The 22,584-nt window shown below is 31.5% G+C and overlaps 2 protein-coding genes across 2 annotated transcripts; one reads left to right on the top strand and one right to left on the bottom strand.

Moving 5' to 3' along the window:
* The first annotated feature begins 3,987 nt into the window (after nucleotides 1–3,987).
* On the top strand, nucleotides 3,988–4,982 carry LOC120119724 (protein C2-DOMAIN ABA-RELATED 1-like). The gene is made up of 3 exons (XM_039139541.1): nucleotides 3,988–4,177; nucleotides 4,307–4,402; nucleotides 4,483–4,982. The coding sequence occupies exons 1-3, from the start codon at nucleotides 4,067–4,069 to the stop codon at nucleotides 4,771–4,773; spliced, it is 498 nt and encodes a 165-aa protein (XP_038995472.1). The 5' UTR covers nucleotides 3,988–4,066; the 3' UTR covers nucleotides 4,774–4,982.
* Nucleotides 4,983–6,224: 1,242 nt separating this feature from the next.
* On the bottom strand, nucleotides 6,225–9,142 carry LOC120119723 (probable serine/threonine-protein kinase PBL7). Its single transcript, XM_039139540.1, has 6 exons — nucleotides 8,341–9,142; nucleotides 7,983–8,240; nucleotides 7,720–7,895; nucleotides 7,544–7,623; nucleotides 7,285–7,432; nucleotides 6,225–6,799 (listed from the first exon to the last, which is right to left on the bottom strand). Exons 1-6 carry the CDS (start codon nucleotides 8,879–8,881, stop codon nucleotides 6,455–6,457), a joined length of 1,548 nt encoding a protein of 515 aa, XP_038995471.1. The 5' UTR covers nucleotides 8,882–9,142; the 3' UTR covers nucleotides 6,225–6,454.
* Between the last annotated feature and the right edge of the window lie 13,442 nt (nucleotides 9,143–22,584).

The raw sequence follows: 22,584 nt of genomic DNA, 5'->3' as shown, positions 1-22,584 counted from the left end.
TGCGTTCTGAAAGAGAGTCATTCTGCGCTACTTCATCGTCAAAGATGATGTTATTCCAAGCTCGCTATAAATTCCATATAATAGCTCCTAATAAAAGATCCCAATCCTATTGATTCTATCCAAATTCCGAACCAAGCTTGATATTCACTCCAATCCAGTCCCGAAAGTCCATATTTAAGAATTTCGAGAGCTTGCCATCCTTAACAAGAACAGTCCAAATAGCAAGAGATGGTGTGCAAAACTGTAAAAAAGTGGTCTTCGATAAAACGTTATTGACAAAGTACATTTTTATCCACAAGGCTAAAATAGATGTTATTTATCAAAATATTTTTATTCTCTTAGTTAATTATAAAAAAACTTTAGGGCAAATTATGCATTTAGTGTCTAAACTATTGGTTTTAATTCATTTTAGTACCTAAACTTTTAATGCTTTCAAAATTATACCTAAAGTTTAGTTTTTGTTTCATTTTAGTACTCCGTTCAAAATTGAACGTTAAGTTTTGAAAAAAAAATAACGTTTAGGTACTAAAACTGATCAAAACTGATAGTTTAGTTACTAAATGTGTTACTTTATTTTACAATGGATGCTAAAATAAAATAAAAACTAAATATTAGGTATGGTTTTGAAAAAAAATAAAAGTATATGTACTAAAATGGAACAAAACTGATAGTTTAAATACTAAATGGGTAGTTTACCCAATAATTTATTTATCTAAATTGACCTTTTTGACATGTCTAACTGGTCAATATTGCATCACGTTTGTTTTCAATTTGCATTCTTTTAGCGTGTGAAAAGATTCAGCCGTCGCGAAGTGGAGTATCACAGTCCATCTCAATTCACCAAGCCGCCAGGTCAATGTTGATGTCCACCAATCAACTCCTCCTAATCACGATTTTTTACTTTGTTATCCCTAAATACATACGCTGGCTTTTATCAACGAATTTCTAAACTTTTACGTGGATCGGATTTATAAAATTTAAGAAATATAAAATTATTTAAAATATAAAATAATTTAATTAAGATGATGATTATTCTTAATCACCCCATTTCGCTTTATCTCTAATTATCTCTCTCAATAAACATTAAAGTAGTTAACAACTTTTATCTACAATCAGTTAATCTAGTGTGACGAGACACTAGATTTTTTAAGTAAGATAAAATATTTGAATCTTAATATTTACTTTCCTAAATTCATACGCGAACTATCGTTAGGGAATATAAATTTTTAAATTTTCACATGAACCGGATTTATAAAATTTAAGAAATAAAAATAAATTCTTAATAAAAATATAAAATAATTTAAAAATTTTAGGTTTAGGGTTATTCTTAATCACCTCATTTCGTTAGATCCCTAATTACCCCTCTCAATAAGTTTAAAGTAGTTAATAATTTTTACCAACAATCAATCAGTTTAGTATGATGAGATATTAGATTCTTTAAGGAATGTTAAAGTTTTGAATCATTATGTTTTTGTATGAAGCAAACTGAGTTGGGAGAGTCACCCCATAATGAGGTCTCTACATGATTCAATCTAAATTAATCGGCCAATAGATCGGATAATATTGATTAATTAAGGGGGAAAAGTATGTTTACAGTTTTTTTATCCAAATGTGGTGGAAATTGAATAAACTAATAAAGAAATTTAAAAAGTAAATTTAAATTCAAATCATATAAATAATAATAACTAAAAGGAGAGTACATAAAAATATTTTGAAATATAAAATAAAGACCTAATTATCACTGTTGTAATATTTATTTATATTTATTTATGTTTATATTATTATAATAAAATTTGTATTTCAAAATTTCTTATTTTTTATCTTTATTGCAAAAAATCCAAATTTATTTTGAAGCAGTTTGATCAAAATAATTTCACAAAAAATATAAAATTAAATAAATATATCAATAAAAATATTTATGCCTTTGATATTTTCTAAAATTTAAAATTAGTATTTATTTAGTAATAAGTTAAAAATAATAGTATTATAAAATGTGTTTCTATATAGATAAATTAGTTTAAATGTTGTTACATTTTTTTAATTTTTAATTAATTCAAAATTCAAAATTACTATTTATTAATATTATAAATAAAATAAAAACAAAATATAACATTATTAATCATATTGCAATAGAAAATAAATCAATTTTAAATAACTTATCAAAACAAGCATAAAAAATGTATAAATAAGTTGATTCATAAATCCTTCCATTCACATTATGTAGTTGACTTGATTGAAACCCCTCCACTCTCTCCCTATAAAAAAGCAAACATATTATATTTCAATTTGATTAATTTAATAACTCAATCTTTGTGAGTTCCACATAATCGTTTACCGTCTAATCCAGGGTTATTATTATATCTAGAGTAAACTATATATTTAGTTATTTAAGTATCACTCTAGTTTCGTTTTGCTTAACTGATTTTTTTAGAATCGTCGTTTATATTACGTTTTGGTTTTATTTTGGTTATTTGTTGTTAAAAAGTTAATAGTGATACTGACATGTTATCATAATAAACACTACATCATTGAAAAAATAAAAAAAATTATTACGTCAGTAATTTTTTTTACGACAGATGATTAAAACGTAATGTTAGTGGTAATTTTGAAAAAAATAGTTGAGTGACCGGAACCAAAGTAATAGTGTTGTGACTAAATATACAGTTTACCCTTGCATTCATTCATTGAAGAAAATTTCAACGTTGTGTTTCGCATGGGTCCGAAAAAGGTCCATTTCTTTTTTTGCAAGTTGTTTTTGATCAAATCAGTATATGAATACGATGTAAATAATAGTCATGTATAATCGACGCGTGATTATTATACGCCATTTTTTTCCCAAATAGTAATTCCTCAGTTAGAGTCCAAAATATATTTAGTATGGGTTTGTTTTCACTGTTTTATCTCTTCAAATTTCTTATGTTTACGCCGCGTAGACATTAGGCTTTGCAGACCGTTTGTTTTTTAGAAGGGAGAAGCTCTTCTAAATTTGCGCGAGCTCTTCTTAGTACATACATGGTTTTATGTCTTCAAATGTCTTCAAACCTCTTTAAGAATAATTATAAAATATGGTTATTTATTAAAATAATTTTAAATAATTTAATAAGGTTATTTATTTTAAAATAAAATATTTTAAAATAAATTATTATAAAATATGGATTGATTTATTTTAAAATAATTTATTTTAAATAATTTATTAGTATGGATTGATTTATTTTAAAATATTGATTGATTTATTTTAAATAATTTATTAGTACAGATTAATTTATTTTAAAATATGGACTGATTTATTATTGTAGTTGTATGGATTAATTTATTTTAAATAATTTATTAGTATGAATTGATTTATTTTAAAATATGGATTGATTTATTATTGTAGTTGTATAGATTGATTTATTTTAAAATAATTTATTTTAAATAATTTATTAGTATGGATTGATTTGTTTTAAAATATAGATTGATTTATTTTAAATAATTTATTAGTATGGATTGATTTATTTTAAAATATGTATTGATTTATTTTAAATAATTTATTAGTATGGATTGATTTATTTTAAAATATTGATTGATTTATTTTAAATAATTTATTAGTATAGATTGATTTATTTTAAAATATGAATTGATTTATTATTGTAGTTGTATGGATTGATTTATTTTAAATAATTTATTATTGTAGTTGTATGGATTATTTAAATTTCAGTATTGTAAAATTAAAATTATTTAAATCTCAGTATTGTAAAACTCTTTTAAATTTAAAAAATCAATTTATTTATATTTCAATTCATTTTAACAGTCTGCAGACGTTAAAAAATAAACAATCTTATTCTTGCAGACTGTAAACTTTTGATCTACCTCTTCTACTGCAGATGTCTACAAATGTAATCCGCAAACTGTCGACCCTTTATTTCTGCAAAAACAAACAACACCTTCTAACATACTAACACGCCTTTTGATTAAGCTTTTCTGGGTTTTTTATTCAAAGATAAATACCAAGCTTCTTAGTCATCAGCAGCAGCCAAAGGTTTCTTCTTTTTTCCCTGAAAACAAAGGATTGGAATCAGAGCTAGACATGGAGAATTTGATGGGATTGTTGAGAATTCATGTGCGAAGAGGGGTGAATCTTGCCATCAGAGATGTTGTAAGCAGTGATCCCTATGTAGTTGTCAGGATGGGGCATCAGGTAATTTTGTAGCATTTTAGATTCTGGGTTTTGTCTCTAAGAATAGTTCCTGGTTGAACCACAAAATAAGGGTTTTGATTTTCTGCTCAAAAGACAACTTTTCTCATTAAACGAACATTATGTGTGCAGAAATTGAAAACTCGGGTGATTAAGAAGGATGTCAATCCAGAGTGGAACGACGACTTGACTCTCTCCGTTGCAGATCCTACTCTTCCAGTTAAGCTTGTAAGTATTTTCCAGCCTCCGCTGATTCACAATTTCCTTTTCCCCTTTTCTGATGATATTCATATTATTATTTGTGGCAGACTGTATACGATAGAGACACGTTCAGTTTAGACGATAAAATGGGGGATGCAGAGTTCGAAATCGGGCCATTTGTAAACGCAGTAAAGATGCGTCTGCAAGGCCTTCCCAACGGAACCATAATCACCAAAGTTCAGCCGAGCAGGCAAAACTGTCTGTCGGAAGAGAGCTGCATCATTTGGAGCAATGGGAAAGTTGTTCAAGACATGTTCTTGAGGCTCAGAAACGTGGAGACTGGTGAAGTTGAGCTTCAGCTGGAATGGATTGATGTTCCTGGTTCTAGAGGACTTTAACTACTTCCATTATTTCTAAAATATGGGAGTTCCAAATGCATTCACACGAGTATATTCCAGTAATATAGCTTAGATTAAGTGATTTATGTCGTTATAGTTGTTGGGTAGTCTAATTAAGACAGAATGCATATATAGTAGATTTTGAGTGTCATAAGCTGGGACCAATCAGCAGTTACTTCTTTGTTCATACATGCCAAGGAAATAGATTATGTATTAATATTTTAAATTCTAAACATCTTTCAATAAGTGACTTAAGTGATAAAATAGATTTTTTTTTCTATGATGTCCGAATGTATTATGAAAAATTTAAATAAACGTTATCCTATCATCATCGCAAACTATATAAAGCAACAATGAATCTGGTATTCGTTCCTAATTATATCCTTCCAACCACAAATGTAAAACTGATGTTGGCGAGAGGTCTTCTTAACAATCAATACTGTTATATCAAATTTCGATCCTGATATTTCTACTATCTAACGAGAAACAAATTACTTATAAAAGACTTCTTTGAAAAGATTCTTAAAAAAAAATACACAAAGTTACTCCTGACAGAATTATATACAGGAGATGACATATCACTCATCAACATATTTTTAATGTATTCACGTTCACAATGAAACAACTAACATATAAATAGCTATAAAAAGACATTCCAATTACACCAACAAAATGTTAGATCAGCTTTAGCTACCGGTTTTTTCTTCTTCGTTTGGGACCGGTTTTAGCTATGGTTTATGATGAAATGTCTAAGAAAAGGAATGAATACGATGAAGAGAAAAATAATCCAAATCCAGAAAACAACTCAAATTACCATGCAATTGCTTTTTGATTTCCCTTAATTATTGATAGATTCAATCCTGCAAAGGATCCACCATTATCTTTTTCTTTTTTAATGACAAGAATATGTTGGTAGTTAAACCGTTACTCTTTTTGTTCATTTAAATACATATATTTGATTTATTGATCGATTCGTTCAACTTAATATTGTAAAGATTTATTACGAGAAGGACACTTTCAATCCAGATTGTTCTGTACACAATATCTAGATTTCAATATTTGATCTTATTTAAGGAATCTAATATTTCGCCATATTTATTAATTTATTGTTGATGTTAATTTACTTGAATTTTTTGGTTGTGAATTGAAAGCTCTTTGTAATATATTGGCCACAAGTTGATTTCATGTGAGCTTAATAGGGCTGGCTTATCTAATGACTAATCCAACCAAACTAACGATTGTTTATCATTCACATCAACAACTGATACGAGCTAACTACCAAAGTGATTCAAATCCGAATATTTAGAAAACCCAAAACTTAGTTGATAGAATCCACGCACTAACTCACAAGATATCTTTACAAAATGCCAAGTGTTTGTACAACTCCTCGGTTCATAATTCATATAATTATACTTAAAAGGTGACATTCAGTAGACCTGAAATTCGAATTCTAACACCAATAAATAGAGTTGGACAAACACATTCAAAATGGAAATCAGTAGTTTTTGATGAGTAGAGAGGGCATGAATTATGGTATGCACATGCACCCAGCTTTCATCAGACCCCTCCTTTTCCTATTTACACTTCTTTTTCATGTTCCAGTGCCTAAAACTTTATGGTCAAGCAAGCAAAGGGTGGGGGTGAAAAATCCGGTAGATAAAAAAAAACGATGGACAAACTTTCATCGACAATAGAGTTGATCATCGTCTTCAAACTCGGAAACACCTATCATTGCCAAGGCTAAGTGACTCTTCATCTCACTTTTCGAATGTTGCAATTGAGAATAACAATCAACAATCCCAGAGAAATTGGACTTCTTCCTAAACGAATAAAACGGTTCTTCTTCACCTCTCAATATCGAGATAATTTCGTCGATGCTTGGTCTTCGTGATTCTTCAGTGCTTATGCAGGCTGCTGCAGCTTGAATTGTTCGCGCTATTTGAGTCAAATTTTTCAACGTACATTTGAGTCTAGGGTCAAGTAATTCTTCAACAGCTGCCATTCCTCTGTGCAAGAGAGGTTTTGCCTGAAAATGGAAAAAAGCTTCAAGATTATGATTTCAATTTCACAGCTAAAAAACAAACATTATCATGAAAATGTATGTGCTAAGTTGTGTTGCAATGACCGAACCACGTCAGCTAACTACGAAGGAGCTCACAAGAGTATCATGATTAGTTCCAAAGCATTGAATCATTAAAGCACAAAATTTCCACAAATTCCAAGGAGGAGGATAAGAAAAAGTAAGTTCCTTGATGGAGCTGTCTCACCTAGAGTACTTGTTTAAACTTAAGATGTAATGGCTATAGAGCAAGTAGTCATTTAGGGTCTATGGACCACTATCGGAAGAAATTTCACTATCAAATGGTCATCATCCATAACAAGTAAAGTATTTTCATCGCTCTCAGTTCGAATGTAAAGATCGAACCCCTCTTTTGCCTCCGGGGAAGCTGTTAAGGTGAACCATTCTTTCAACTTTCACAAACTTGGTGCAAAAATTAAACAATAACCTACCCACAGGACCAAGTTCTCTTCTCCTGGAGGCCGTCTTGCCTCGATTGGTTTCCGTCCGGTTATCAACTCCAACAAGACTACCCCAAAAGCATAAACATCGGTTTTATCAGACACTTTCCCATGTTGGAAATACTCGGGTGCCAAGTACCTACATACCCAAAATATGTGGAAAAAAAATCTTTACCGAATATTTTGTGAAGCAAAATAAAACGAAAAAGTATCCTTCAGCTTCTATAGGAAACTGTTGTTAACAGCATACCCAAATGTTCCTTTAACAGTTTTGCAAAGGAATGGAATTGAAGGTGCGGATGTCCAAGTTGCTAATCCAAAATCACACAACTGCAACCATTACAATTGCAGATATCATATAATCAAATTGTAAAACGATGACTTCGATCCATTTTCAACTCAAGAATTAAGGTCCAAGATCCTTACCTTTGGGATTTTCTTGGAAGAAAGAAGAATGTTGGAGGGCTTGATGTCTCTATGAACAACACATCTTTCGGTTCCGTTGTGTAGATATGCAACGGCCTCTGCAATTCCTACGGCAACCTTATACCTAACAGACCATGGAAGAGTTGAAGGTCGCCCTTTTACTCCCTTCTTCTTATCTGCAAAATGTTATCCCCTAAATCAATTCAAAATTCATAACAAATTGAAATGAAATTCCCATAAGAAAACAAAAGTGAAAACTTCACCATGGAGATGGCGTTCCAAGCTTCCACCAGAGACAAATTTATACACCAAAAACAAGCCTTCTTCAGGATCAATGCAAAACCCTAAAAGAGGGACAATATTAGGGTGATGCAAAGAGCTAGCAATCATCAGTTCTCTGCAAAAGGCCTTAGCAGATTCCTTATCTTCTTTATCCAACCTCTTAATAGCCACAGTTGTCTTCAACAGTCCAACTCTGCCTCTGAAAACAAAGCTCAATGCTCCTCTTCCCAAAACTCTGTCTGCACCATTTTCCAATAACAAAACAATCAAAACCCCAAACCAGAAATAGGAATTAAAAAACAATTGAACAAAAAGAAACCAAATCAATGAAGTTCATACCTTTGGAAAAATTTCTAGTAGCTGAAACAATTTCACCATAGTTGAATCTAACCAGAGACTTTGTCACAGGTGAAATGCTTCTTTCCAATGACTCAATCCTTCTCCATTTCAATTCTTTAGCTCTATCATCACTAACCCCATTATCCAAATTCACCATCAAAACAGTAGCTGAGCTCAAAGAATTGGCAGCCATGGCTTCTAGTTCAACTTGAGAACAAAAACTAAACCTGAAAGATGAGTGAACTGATTGTGGATCGGTACTAGTCAACTCAGCTCCTCCACCCGACTCAGCCAGCAACCAAGCCTTGTTATGCTCCAAATTGCTTCCTTTCTTTTCACCATTGTTTTTCTGCCTCTGACAACCAGGAAGAAAACACCCAAGACCAAAATCCCAAATCATTCTTGTTAAAAAAGTTTTGATTTTTACCTCATTGCAATCGATATGGTGATCTGCAGATGAAGTAGAGGCAGCAGCATAGAGAGTAATCAAGCCATTTTTTGCAGTCCTGGAGTTCGTGCAAGTTTCTTCATAAAAACCCATTGCTTTGAAACAGATCTCAATGTCCCCAGAGACTCCAAAAACAAGAAAGGTTGAGTCTTTCAGAATAAAAAAAAAAAAAGAGGTGAAAGCTTCTTTGCTTGAAGAGTGGGGGAGAATTTTCTCGGAAAAAAAAAAGAAGGGAGAGAGAAAAAGAGAGGTGGGTAACTAATATAAAGGGTATGGGGCAACCGGGCAATGCAATGCAAAGCAAATATAATATTATGCTCAGGGAATCAAAGATCAAAACTTGTCCGGGCAAAAATACTATAAACTCTGAGACTAAATTCGTGGGAGAAGGTGAACAATAAAAACCTCACACAAATAATAAATTTTTATTCTTCTTTCTCTTATTCAAAATAAAATTCAATCCAACATCTCTTTTATTATTTTCTTTGTTACTAAAATCTATATATTCATAATCAACGGTTAAATTCGTAAGAGTTTCAATTATTAATTACAGATTTTGAATCCCTTTCAAAATATATATTCCCGTTGCATCTTATATTTTATTCAAATAGAATCAAATTGTATACTTGTGGTTAATGAATTATTAGAATATTGCTCTTACAAAATATATTTTTAAGATAGTGTTAGTGAGTTTATGGTTCTCATCATATGCATAAATAAAGTAGAGATTCTTGTTGTAAAAACTAGTGAACAAAATGGGGGCACAAGCTAATATGCTTTTGGAAACTGACAATATAGAACAAAGTAAGAAGAGGCGACGCCAACTAAGAAAAAAAAGTCGAAAGCTTGTGAGATAATGATGATGTTTATGGTCTACCCTTTTTATGATTTAATTGGAATATGGATTAAGAAATGATTAGTGGAGTAATGAGATAAAAAAAAGTTAATTCTTACTGATTTTGGAAAAGGGGTGGATTAATTTTTGGGTTATTGTGTAATTTTAAGACAAATGAGGAATTGATTATGAACTCAAACCATGTTTTACCAAAATTTAATGTAGTTTGGTGGCCATCCAAGACCATCTAATTTTCTCCCCCCCCCCCCACAAAAAACAACCCCCTTCCCTTATTTTATTGACAACCTCATAACCTTTCATACATATATAATTTAAATACATTTCACACATTAAATTAATAGGTGTATTGTATTGTACCACGTTCACCTTTTTGTACTTTAAAACACCCCTTGAAAATAATAAATGAATTAGGGGTTAGCTCAATCAGTGAATGCAATAAATTATCTCAAGTTTTGGATCTAAATCTTTTCTCCTATGTTAGGTTGCAATCCCTTTTGCAAAAGGAAACAAAAATGAAGTTGAGTCTTTTCATGATTTCTTAAGGAAAACAAATAATTTGGCATACACAAGCCAGTGGGACATTAATTTAATGGAAAGATGAAGGCATTTTAATTAATATCAGGTCTTATGTTCCCACCATTACTATATATAAGTTTAGTTTTACTTTATATTGAATTTCCTCTAACTATATACAGTGATCTCTTTTGTGTGTTTAATAAGTGATTGATAATGTAACACTCTTATCCAATTCGAAAATCATGTGAGGACATACGACGTCATATTCAAAAGTCGGAGCAAAAAGAAGATTAAATCGAATTATTTACAACTTTTATGGTACATTTAAAACATATAAGGACATTATTGTAAATAGCATAAAAATAACATGTAATCAATTAATTAAACCTTTAAGATTCAAAGCAGCCAATTTGTTGTCATGCATAAACTTTTTGCAAAATGGTATAAGTTTTGGGGTAAAACTATACATTTAAAAAATTCTTTTAAGCATCAATATGTTTTGAAGTATTAGTGCCATTTTTAGCTTTGATGTTCCAAAATTTGTTTTAAATATAAATACTTTTAATACGCATTTAATAGAGGGAGCGTTTTTTTTAATGATCTAAGAATCTTTTAAATATAAATTTCGATTCTTAAAAGGATCTTCTCTTATTTCGAACAATAAACGAATCATGCAAGTAAGAATGGAGTCTATCCTATTTAATGCCCTAACTAAAGGAAATTGCCTAATTATTTTCTAAACTAATGAAATATATATGTACGAATGTGCAGATAATGATACGAGAAAATAAATGAAAATGCATGAATTGTTTAAAAAGAAAGTTGTATTTCAGAATATTATAAAAGATTATAGTTTATAAATTTTTAAAAGATTATTTTTTTTCCCTAACTTATCTGAAACAGAACTAGTTAATATCGCATATACAAGGTACTTATGTGACCCTCATAAATTGATATGTTTTCACACATAACGTCTCTAATTTCTCGGTGATAATGAAACAAATGATCTATCACAATATCAGTTTCTCTAGAGATTTCAAGTTCGAGAACGACATCAATATGAGTGTTTAATTGTCCGTTGTCAAATGGTTAAGAATCTTTAGAAGATATATCATTTTATAACCACTCGAAACTAATCTATTTTTTTAAAGATTTATTTTCATAAAAAATCCAAAAAAAATCCATAGTATTATATATATAGGTTAGGATCAATTTGCACCGCTTGTAAAATTAAAAGTTCTACATTTTTTATGACCGATGAATTAAGAAAAATTAAAGGTTGAGATTAACTCATTATTTTTTTCCTAGTAGATATATTCTCTTTTGCTAATATTAATCTTAATCTTTAATTTTTTTTCATTCAACAATTATAAAAGAGCGTAATTTTTATTAAACATATATATATATATATATAAAAGACCGGATATATTTAGCTAAGCAAAGGATAGGATGGGTCATGGGAGTAGAACTAACTTAAGTCGCTTCACGTGAATTATTGATCACCCCGTACATGAATTAATACGTTGGACAACAGCAGTAAATTTATTTATAAAAAGTAAAAGGAATAAACGAGTAATGAAGAAAATAAACATATTAAAGTATAGGGTAAATTATAGCACTAATAACCAACTTATTCTATTTTATTCTAATTATTAAATTATCTTTTATAAAACTTTACTAAATTAGCTTTTTTTTTATTATTTTAGTCATCGATAGCTAAAAACATAACAATAATATCAACATTCCATTTTTTTACTTTTTTGAATTTCCTTATCATTTTTATATTATATCTTAAATAAATATTATAAATTTAATATTTGATTTAATATTAATTTTATAAAAAATATCATTTAATTATTTTATTTTGAAATAAAGTGGGAAAATAATTTTAGTTTTATCTTTAGTCTCAATAAAAAAACTAAATTAAGTATTAGTTTGGTTATAAACATATTAATTAAATAAATTAATTTAGTGGTTAAATATTAGATTTTCTATAGGTAGCGTAATCTTTTTAATTGTAATTATTTTATTATTATTTTGAGATTATTATAATATGATATATATTCATAAATTTTTTAATTAATTAAAAATTAACATATTAAAAACGCAATTTTTTGAAAATAAAAAGGAATCTATAAGGTAGATGACCATATATGCATATCGACGTCACAGGCTTTGCAAAATGTAATTGCAACCACAATTTAATTCCGACGTCGACGGGACTTGATTTGATTACCTTACTTGTAGGATTTTTTATGGATGGGTTAAGCCACCTGGGGCTGGGACCATAAAATATTTACTTTTAAAACTTTTAATTTTGATTGGCTAAGTACATTGTCCAATTTAGTCTTTACACGTGTCCCAGACAGCTGGATTTCCTAGCAGCTTTAGAAGATGATTTGGAGCTCTTATTTTTTTTTTCTTGTTAACTTATTATGCGAAAATTACTATCTTAGCCCCACCAGTATAACATTTATGTCAAATATTAATAGTAATAACTATAAAAATCATCCAAATAGTTTTTGTTTATTGATATGGGTGAAGATGACAAGAAACTGATTTGTATTCAGTTAGGCAGTGACCAAACTCGGCTAAAGGTGAATAATAAAATAATATTAAGATTTTAAATTCATCGTGTAATTTTAATAATAAAAATAATATTATTCTCTCTAAAAAAATTAAAATTTAAACAAATGTTTTTTAATAATTAAAATTCTTTTAATAAATATTATATTATAATCATCTCATGTTATTAAAAAAATAATATCAAAATTGTATATTTAAATTTAGAATTATTTAGTAAATATATATGATAATACAAGGACGAATAAACCTCTTAAATGGAACTAATTAGGTAGTAGTTTCTTAAAGGAATCGAATGGTAATTAGAAATTGCAATTTGTCACCTGTTTCATTTATACAAAAAGAATCTTGTTTCAACTTTAGAATAACATATCATTACAGTTGTTAAGGATGTCACTGTCGCATCATCCTTTATCTAGTTAAATTTGGATATTCCAGGCTAGCTGGTTGAAGTTTTCTCGACCAAAATATTATAAAGTAAATTATATATATGATCATTCAATTATCATTTTAATTTTATTTTAATTATTAATTTTTTTTTAAACAACAACAACAACAACAACAAAACCCAATTCCCATATGCAATGGGGTAAGGGGGAGGTAGGGTAGTAGGCTGCCCCCAACGCCAGGTTGAGAGTAGCTTCCGTGGAAGACCTCCGGCAGTCAGAAAATTAAAAATATAGATAAGATGCAATGCATGTATAAATAAATACATAAATACGTAGTTGTACAGTATTCATCTGCAGTCATTAATATCATTAATGTCATATGTGTGTCTGTAATGGGCAGTAATCTTTGTATATGGACAGAAACGTAAGACCCGACTAAATTCAAAAGTTCAAAAGTGGAGAGAATGATACACAGAATTCAAACGATCGCAATGCCAGTTCTAAGCCTTCAAAAATACCAATAACAGAAACGGATAAAAAGTAGAAGTTATGTAAATTACTACAAAGGCAGTAAAAGAAGACAGAGATGATACACCCTAGAGATGTGACCCACACTACTCGACTATCCTAGTCTTAAGTCTCCATACTTTCCTATCAGAGGTCATGTCCTCGGTAAGGGCTAAATCCATCAAATCAGATCTCAAGCAGTCTTCCCACTTCCGCCTTGGTCGTCCTCTCCTTCTGGCACCGTCGACTGTAATCGACTCTACCCTCCTGACCACATCAGATGGTAGTCGCCTAAGGACATGCCCAAACCACCGTAGTCTTCCTTCCCTCAATTTCTCGGAAACAGGCACCACCCCCAAGGACATCCTAATAGCAGAGTTTGTTGTCATATCCCACAGAGTCCTACCGCATGTCCACCGAAGCATTCTCATTTCTGCGGCCTCTATCCTCCTTACATGATCCTCCTTAATTTTTAAACATCGTCATTAATGTTATATTTTAATTTTAGTTTGATCATATATTATTGAAAAAATAATAAAATTATTGATGTGATAGTTTTTTTTAAAAAATTTTCATGATGATGTATCATTATTTTATGGTAATATATTAACATCGCTGTTAATTTTTTTAACGATATATGATTAAAGTAAAATAAAAAATAGCATTAATAGTAATTTTAAAAAATAATTAGATAATTAAAATAAAATCAAAATGATAGTTAAATGATTAAATACATTATCTAATATTATATTTATGCTTTCTAAAGCTTTCATGTCTTATTAATCTTTTTCATATATCATTCTTTTATTATAACACACATATGGTTTTATACGATAAAATTGTCTCATTTTCACCAAGATAATGGTAGATACTGAATTTAAATTATATATATATTTTTTCACCAAGATAATGGTAGATACTGTGTTGAAAACTTTTTGATATTTCGATATAACAAATTAAGTTAAATGAATTTTAAGATTTTCCAAAATGATTTTCTAAGTATATTCGATATAATTATTCGAATATCAAAACATTACTCCAAATATTTCAAAAATCATTTGTAATCCTTACTTAAGTGTAAAATTAAGTTTTAATCTTAAAACAATTTAAAATAATCTTTCAAAGTATTTTGAACCATTTCAAAGTCAAAAATTCCAGATTGCTCAGAGGGAACCGATTCCCCCCCAAGGGGGTACCGATTCCCCCCTGAATGGTTTGGCTCCGAGATTTCTAGAATGCTCGGAGGGAACCGATTCCCCCATAGGGGGTACCGATTCCCCCCTGTTCAACGGTCGAAATATTTGAATTTTATACTTAGGGAACCGATTCCCCATAGGGGGTACCGATTCCCCCCCCCCTCCAAACTGTTTTATTAATTGTTTTCACACTAAAACAGCTATATGATCTTCACTAATCATCCCCAATGTTCAGAAGTGATTCAAGGTGTATTTAAACAAGTTCTGAAGCCCTTGATCAACAAGAAATCATAGAGAAACAAGAGAGAAAGCATCAAACACCAAGTTTGTGCAAATCAAGCCAATTTTCCTTTCAATATTCATTTTGCTTTCAAGAACACCATTTGTGCTCATTTGTAATTATCTTTGAGTGTTCTTTTCTTGTTCTAGAATTGTGCAAACATCTTACCTTGTGAGGTTTTCTTGTAAGTTTGCAAATTTGTAATCTTCTCTTTGGGAAAAAGAGTGTTCTCAAGAGTTGGGGTATACTCTTGAGGGATTTGTAAGGTTATCTCTTTGGCCTCAAAAGAAAGAACAAATTAGTGAATTTGTTGGAAAATCCTTAGTGTGGATAGCTAAGGTAGTGGACGTAGACTTTGTTTAAGAAAGTCGAACCACTGTAAATCGCTGTGCAATTACTTTCAATTTTCTGCAAAAGCTTCCACGAAATTTTTAATTGCCAATTCACCCCCCCTCTTGGCCGATTCTGTCGATCGATTAACTCAACAATTGGCATCAGAGCCTAACTCATTTGAAGGTTTAATTGCCTCTTGAGTCGATTCGGGAAGAGTTATATCGATTATTAAAGTCATTAATGGCCTCCGCTTCAAACTTCGACTCCGGTCTTGATTCGATGCCCGTCAACAAGCCTCCTTTCTTCAATGGAGCTAATTACGCCTATTGGAAGAATAGAATGATGTACTTCATTCAAGCAAGTGACATGGGAGCATGGAATGCCGTAGAAGAAGGATACATCAAGCCTATCACTCATCCAAGGTTGTGGAGTGAAGGAGAGACAAGAATGTTCCAGCTCAACTCCAAAGCCATCCATATTATTTTTTATGCTCTTGGACCAGATGAATACGAAAGAGTTTCATCGTGTACAACCGCCAAAGAAATATGGGACAAGCTTCAAGTCACACATGAAGGTACAGATGAGGTAAAGAAATCAAAAATTAGTATTCTAACGCATAGCTATGAAAATTTCAGGATGAAACCAAATGAAGACATCAAAGCTATGACGGATAGATTTTCAACGATTGTCAATGGTCTTAAATCGTATGGAGAGATCATCTCAAATGAAAATATTGTGAGAAAGTTAGTCTACTCCCTCCCAAAATCATGGCAATCAAAGAAGACGGCAATCATCGAGTCTAAGGACCTATCGTCCTTAACTCTTGAAGAACTTATCGGTTCACTCCTCACTCATGAGATGATGCTTGAAGATGATGTAGACCTTGATAAAGTTGAAGAGACACCAAAGGAGAAGGAGAAGAAGAAAAACATTGGAGTTGCTCTCAAATCCACAAAAAATGAGAGTGATTCTAATAATGATGATGATGACGAGGAAATGGCATTATTTGCCAAACGGTTCAGAAAAATGATGAGACCTTACCAAGGAAGAAAATTAAAACAAAACGAAGGCATTAAAAATGAACCGAAATAGAAGGACCCAATCATTTGCTACGAATGCAAAAAGCCAGGGCATGTTAAATATGATTGCCCACAATTGAAGAAAAAGGGTCAATCAAAGAATAAGCACAAGGCTCATGTGGCTACATGGAGCGATGAAGAAAGTTCCGATGAAGAGGAACAAGAAGTAGCTAACTTGTGCTTGATGGCATTTGGGGAAGATTCTAAGGTAACCTCTAACTCATCCGATTTTGATGATTTATCCTATGATGAGTTATTAGAGGAATATAATGGGTTGGCTTCGGATTATGAGAAATTATTTTTAAAATATAAAAACGATGTTTCAAAATTGAAAAATGAAAACAAACTCATATCCAAAACCAACAACGATCTTGAAAGTAAAATCAAAGATTTGCAAATCAAACTAGAAGAGTTTGAAAAGAAAAATTTAGATTTGCAAAATTTACTTTCAAAGATCAATGATGATCATCAAAAGAAAATTGATGATCTTAAAACTTCTTTTGATAAAGTTGGAACAAAACATTTTGAAAAAGGTGAAAATTCAAAATCAAACTTTGTTAGAAAAAGTTTTAGAAACTACAATCATAGAGGTCCCCAAAGAACCTCTAATGGAAAAATCGTTAGAAGTATGTGGGTTCCTAAAGAACTCATTACTACTAAAGATAAAAATATCCTACATAAATGGATACCTAAGGGGACTAGGATTTTGGAAACTAATGAATATGGACCCAAAAGAATTTGGGTACCAAAAATCAAAAATTAATCTATGTTTGTAGGGAAAGGAGCATTGCTACAAGGCACGGGAAACAAATTCAAATTCATGGTACCTTGATAGTGGATGCTCAAGACATATGACCGGAGACAAAAGCCGGTTCATTGAGCTTAACGCCAAAAATGGAGGAGAAGTGACTTTTGGAGACAATTCAAAAGGTCATATTGAAGGTATTGGTACTATAGGTAATACCTCTTCCATACAAATTAAAAATGTTTTGTATGTGAATGGATTAAAGCATAATCTTTTGAGTATTAGTCAATTGTGTGATAAAGGATTCAATGTCTTATTTGAAATTAATGGTTGTAAAGTCATTGACATTGCATCTAATCGGATTATGCTTGTTGGTCATAGAATAGGAAACATTTACATGGTGCATTTAGATTCTATTGATATGACTAATTTATGCCTAGTTGCTAAGGATGAGCATGATAGTTGGTTATGGCATAGGAGACTAGGTCATGCTAGTATGAGTGTTTTGCAACGGTTAATTCAAGGAGACTTAGTAAGAGGGTTGCCTAAGCTTAAATTTGATAATGATAAAATCTGTGATGCTTGTGCTAAAGGAAAACAAAAATGAGTTTCTTTTAAATCTATTAATGATGTATCAACTAGTAGAGTATTACAATTGATCCATTTAGATCTTTTTGGGCCAACTAGAACTACTAGCTTGGGTGGAAAACAATATGCATTTGTCTTGGTAGATGACTACTCTAGATATACTTGGGTTCTATTCTTAAGTACTAAAGATGAAGCATTATAACATTTCATCACATTTTCAAAAATAATCCAAAATGAAAAATGTTACTCTATAACTAGTGTTAGGAGTGATCATGGAACTAAATTTGAAAATCTTGGATTTATTGAGTTTTGTAATTCTAATGGTATTAGCCATAATTTTTCAGCACCTAGAACCCCTCAACAAAATGGAGTTGTTGAGAGGAAAAATCGAACTTTAGAAGAAATGGCTAGAACCATGCTTTGTGAAAATAATTTGCCAAAATATTTTTGGGCGGAAGCCACAAATACCGCTTGTTATGTTGTAAATCGAGTAATGATTAGGCCAAGTTTAAAGAAAACTCCATATGAAATTTTCAAAAATAAAAAGCCTAACATTAGTTATTTTCATCCTTTTGGATGTAAATGTTTTGTTTTAAACAACGGTAAAGAAAACCTTGGCAAATTTGATGCTAAAAGTGATGAAGGAATTTTTCTGGGCTATTCCTTAAATTCTAAAGCCTATCGTGTATTTAATAAAAGAACTTTAGTTGTAGAAGAGTCTATACATGTTGTTTTCGCTGATAATCCCCTTCCGAGGAAAGATTCTTGTGTGAATGATGATGTAGGTATTGTACAAGCAAATGACGTTAGACATGACGTTGGAGAATCATCATCAAAGGAAGAAACAAAAGATGAAGAAACTCATGATCCCCTCGAGAATCCAATCATTGAAGAAAGGGAAGTATTTTTTCCAAGAGAGTACAACTATGTCAAGGATGGTGAAATTATAGGTGATCCATCAAAAGGGGTAACTACTCGATCTTCTCTTAGAAATATCTATAATTATGTTGCATTTATTTCATGCATAGAGCCTAAGAACATCAAAGAAGCATTAAAAGATGAACATTGGATTATGGCTATGCAAGAAGAATTAAATCAATTTGAGAGAAGTAAAGTATGGACATTAGTTGAAAGGCCTAGTAATAAATCTACTGTAGGTACTAGATGGGTTTTTAGAAATAAACTTGATGAAAGTGGTAATATAGTGAGGAACAAGGCTAGACTTGTTGCTCAAGGCTATACTCAAGAAGAAGGCATAGACTATGATGAAACATACGCTCCCGTAGCTAGGATGGAAGCAATTAGAATGTTATTAGCATTTGCATGTTTTCATGAATTTAAATTATATCAAATGGATGTTAAAAGTGCATTTTTAAATGGTTTTACAAAAGAAGAAGTGTATGTGGAACAACCTCCAGGTTTTGAAGATTCAAAATTTCCAGATCATGTTCTTAAATTGACAAAAGCTCTTTATGGTTTAAAACAAGCTCCTAGAGCTTGGTATGAAAGATTGTCAAATTTTTTAATTGAAAAAGGTTTTCAAAAGGAAAGGTTGACACTACATTGTTTTTAAAGCATAAAGGTAAAGATTTATTAGTAGTTCAAATTTATGTTGATGATATAATATTTGGTTCTACTAATGATGTTCTTTGCCAAGAATTTTCTAAGCTAATGCAAAGTGAGTTTGAGATGAGCATGATGGGGGAGCTCTCATTTTTCTTGGGACTCCAAATCAAGCAAAGAAAAGATGGCATCTTCATTAATCAAGCTAAGTACGTCAAAGATATGCTCAAGAAGTTTGGACTGGAAAATGGGAAACCTCATGACACTCCAATGAGCTCTTCAACAAAGCTTGACTTAGATGAAGGAGGTAAATGTGTAGATGTTAAATTATATAGGTCAATGATTGGCTCTTTGCTTTATCTAACTGCAAGTAGACCGGACATTATGTTTAGTGTCTGCTTATGTGCTAGATTTCAATCATGTCCTAAGGAATCACATTTACTAGCTGTTAAGAGAATCTTTAGATACCTTAAGGACACTCCTAGTTTAGGACTTTGGTATCCTAGAGACTCTAGCTTTACCTTGCATCCCTTTTCTGATGCGGATATGGAGAATGCAAATTAGATAGGAAAAGCACCTCCGGTACTTGTCAATTCCTTGGAAATATGCTGATTTCTTGGTTTTCAAAGAAGCAAAATTGTGTTGCATTATCTACCACTGAAGCGGAATACATTTCAGCCGGTAGTTGTTGTGCACAAGTTTTATGGATGAAACAACAACTTTTTGATTATGGAATTGAAGTAGGTACCATTCCTATCAAGTGTGACAATACTAGTGCTATTTGTCTCACTAAAAATCCCATCCAACACTCTAGAACTAAGCACATTGAAATAAGACATCACTTCATTAGAGACCATGTCACTAAGGAAGATGTAGTTCTAGAATATGTTGATAATTTGCATCAATTAGCGGATATTTTTACAAAACCCTTAGATAAGGAAAGGTTTTGGACACTTAGGAGAGAATTAGGTTTAACTCACCTATCTTCACTTAGTGTTTAAAATAATTCAGCACTTTTAATAAATACTGAAAAATGCTCATAATAGTAATTTTTGATTGCATTCATTGCTATTAGTTAGGGGGAGTTTATGATTCTTGATGAAAAATTAATTTTATGTTCAAATATCGATTAAAGATTAATTTAATTGTTTGAACATAATTATTTTTCAATATATGAGTTGCCTATACCACTAGAGAAGATTAATTTAGCATTTTATGTGCTTAAAAGTCAGATTTTAGCATTTTGGTGCGGAGGGAATCGATCCCCCCATGAAGGAACCGATTCCCCCTTTGAAGGGGAACCGATTCCCCCCCACAGGGGAATCGATACCCCCCTGGGGTTCTATTAAAATCGGGCAAGAACACCCAAAACCCCAAAACCTATTCCGCCGTTTCTCTTCCTCAAACACTCAAATCTCCATTCTTGCCTCAAATCATTGATTTTAATCGGAAATCACTTCAAATATCATCTCCTAAACTTGCAATCATCATTAAAATCGTGCAAACACATCTAAATCCCCTCAATCTTCATCTTTCAAGGTAAATTTTTCTAAACTCTCTATTTCATTGATTTTGAACATAGGATTAGTTTTAATTAGTTCTAGGTTGAAATAGTGATCGGGCATTGATTGTTTAGTGATTAGAAACTAGATGTTACAACTAATTTCATCAAAAACACAAAAATTTTCCAAAAATTTTAAATTTTCGAAATTAAAAAAAATTTGTTGTTTTTCAAATCATTGTGTTTTGATTAAATTATGTTGTTGTTATGAAAACTATACATATATTGTTTCTCAAAACCATATTTTTTCAAAAAAAATTCAAAAACTTTGCCCATTAGGATTGATTTAGAGAACCTTGAAATATTGAGGACTCAATTGAGTTTTGGGATTAATTGAATTGCATACATTTGTTTTTAAAATTGCAGGTTATCCAATCTATTCCGATTTCCTTCACCATGTCTAATCCTAAACGTGCTAGGTCTTCATCTAGTCGTTCACACCGACAACCAAATCCACCTCCAAATCCTCCACCTATTCCAATTTCTAATCCTAATCATATTGATCCTAATTTGACTATCCAAAATTCGTGTTTCAATCATCCTGGTCCTAGAAATCATCGTTTTTGGTATTATCAATATTTCGACTCTTACAAAATTCGGGAAGAACGTATTCCTTCTCGTCAAGCTATGTTAGCTATCAATTTTAAATATCTTCCTCTTTTACAAGAGTGGAAATTTGATAAACTCTTTGACCTTGAACCCATCGTTTACCATCAACTTGTTCGTATTTTCTATTCTAATGTCGTTTTTGTTAAAGACCAAACTGAAACCGAAACCATAGGAATTCGTTCCTACCTTCTAGGACAATTCTTATATATTGACTCGGCTTACATAGCCAATACATTCGGATTAGATAATGAAGGGATTTCAAATGAAAAACAGGTTTTAGGATCTCGTTATAAAAGAAGGGATAGTGCAAGTGTCCTAAACCTTCATGAACGTTTTCTTCATCTAATGATTTCTTGGTGGTTTCGACCATCTGGAGGTCGTTATTCTGCTCTTAGAGCCTTAGATCTTTGGTGGTTACATTGTTTCGAAAACAATATTAAAATCAACCTACCTCAGATTATTTTTGCTGAAATTGTTGAAACCGTAAATCTTGTTCCTAATAAAAAACTTTGTTCATCTCTTGTTTACGGTTGTATTTTGAGTAATCTGTTTTCCAAAGCTGGGTTTAGAGTCGGTCTAGATGCCGTTTTTCCTCTTAAGAAACAAATTAACCTTCTTTCCTTAACGAGAGCGGGATGGATTAAGGATAAGGAAACCGGGGAATGGGTTCGATCTTCTGCAACTACTCCGGGAGCTAGTTCTTCACAAGCTCCACCCGAAGCTGACGAAGATCTCGAGCTTGAGCAACTAATGCGAGACATCGATGAAGCTGAAGATGAACCTGAGCAGGCCGAGGAGCAGCCCGAAGAGCAAGCACAACAATCGACTCAAATGCCTCCATATTTTCAATCTTTTATGGAGACATTTGATTACCGATATGCGACCATGGATTCGCACTTTAATTCTATAGAGTCCCATTTATCCACAATGGGAGCTCAACAATTAGAAATTCTTCGGGAAATACGTGCAAATAATGAAGCAACCAACGCAC

Source organism: Hibiscus syriacus, unplaced genomic scaffold (assembly GCF_006381635.1).
Source record: "Hibiscus syriacus cultivar Baekdansim isolate YM2019G1 unplaced genomic scaffold, ASM638163v2 tig00110332_pilon, whole genome shotgun sequence".
Taxonomy (NCBI): domain Eukaryota; kingdom Viridiplantae; phylum Streptophyta; class Magnoliopsida; order Malvales; family Malvaceae; genus Hibiscus; species Hibiscus syriacus.
Note: the sequence above shows the minus strand (reverse complement) of the source record. Positions and strands in the feature narration are given on the sequence as shown.

Bases quoted from the DNA above. Each gene is read 5' to 3' on its own strand.
- LOC120119724 (XM_039139541.1), top strand. From the start codon at position 4,067: ATGGAGAATTTGATGGGATTGTTGAGAATTCATGTGCGAAGAGGGGTG. The intron at 4,178-4,306 runs GTAATTTTGTAG...TTATGTGTGCAG, and splicing joins TTGTCAGGATGGGGCATCAG to AAATTGAAAACTCGGGTGAT. The intron at 4,403-4,482 runs GTAAGTATTTTC...TATTTGTGGCAG, and splicing joins CTACTCTTCCAGTTAAGCTT to ACTGTATACGATAGAGACAC.
- LOC120119723 (XM_039139540.1), bottom strand. From the start codon at position 8,881: ATGGGTTTTTATGAAGAAACTTGCACGAACTCCAGGACTGCAAAAAAT. The intron at 7,624-7,719 runs GTAAGGATCTTG...TAATGGTTGCAG, and splicing joins CTTCCAAGAAAATCCCAAAG to TTGTGTGATTTTGGATTAGC. The intron at 7,433-7,543 runs GTATGCTGTTAA...TTGGGTATGTAG, and splicing joins ACTGTTAAAGGAACATTTGG to GTACTTGGCACCCGAGTATT.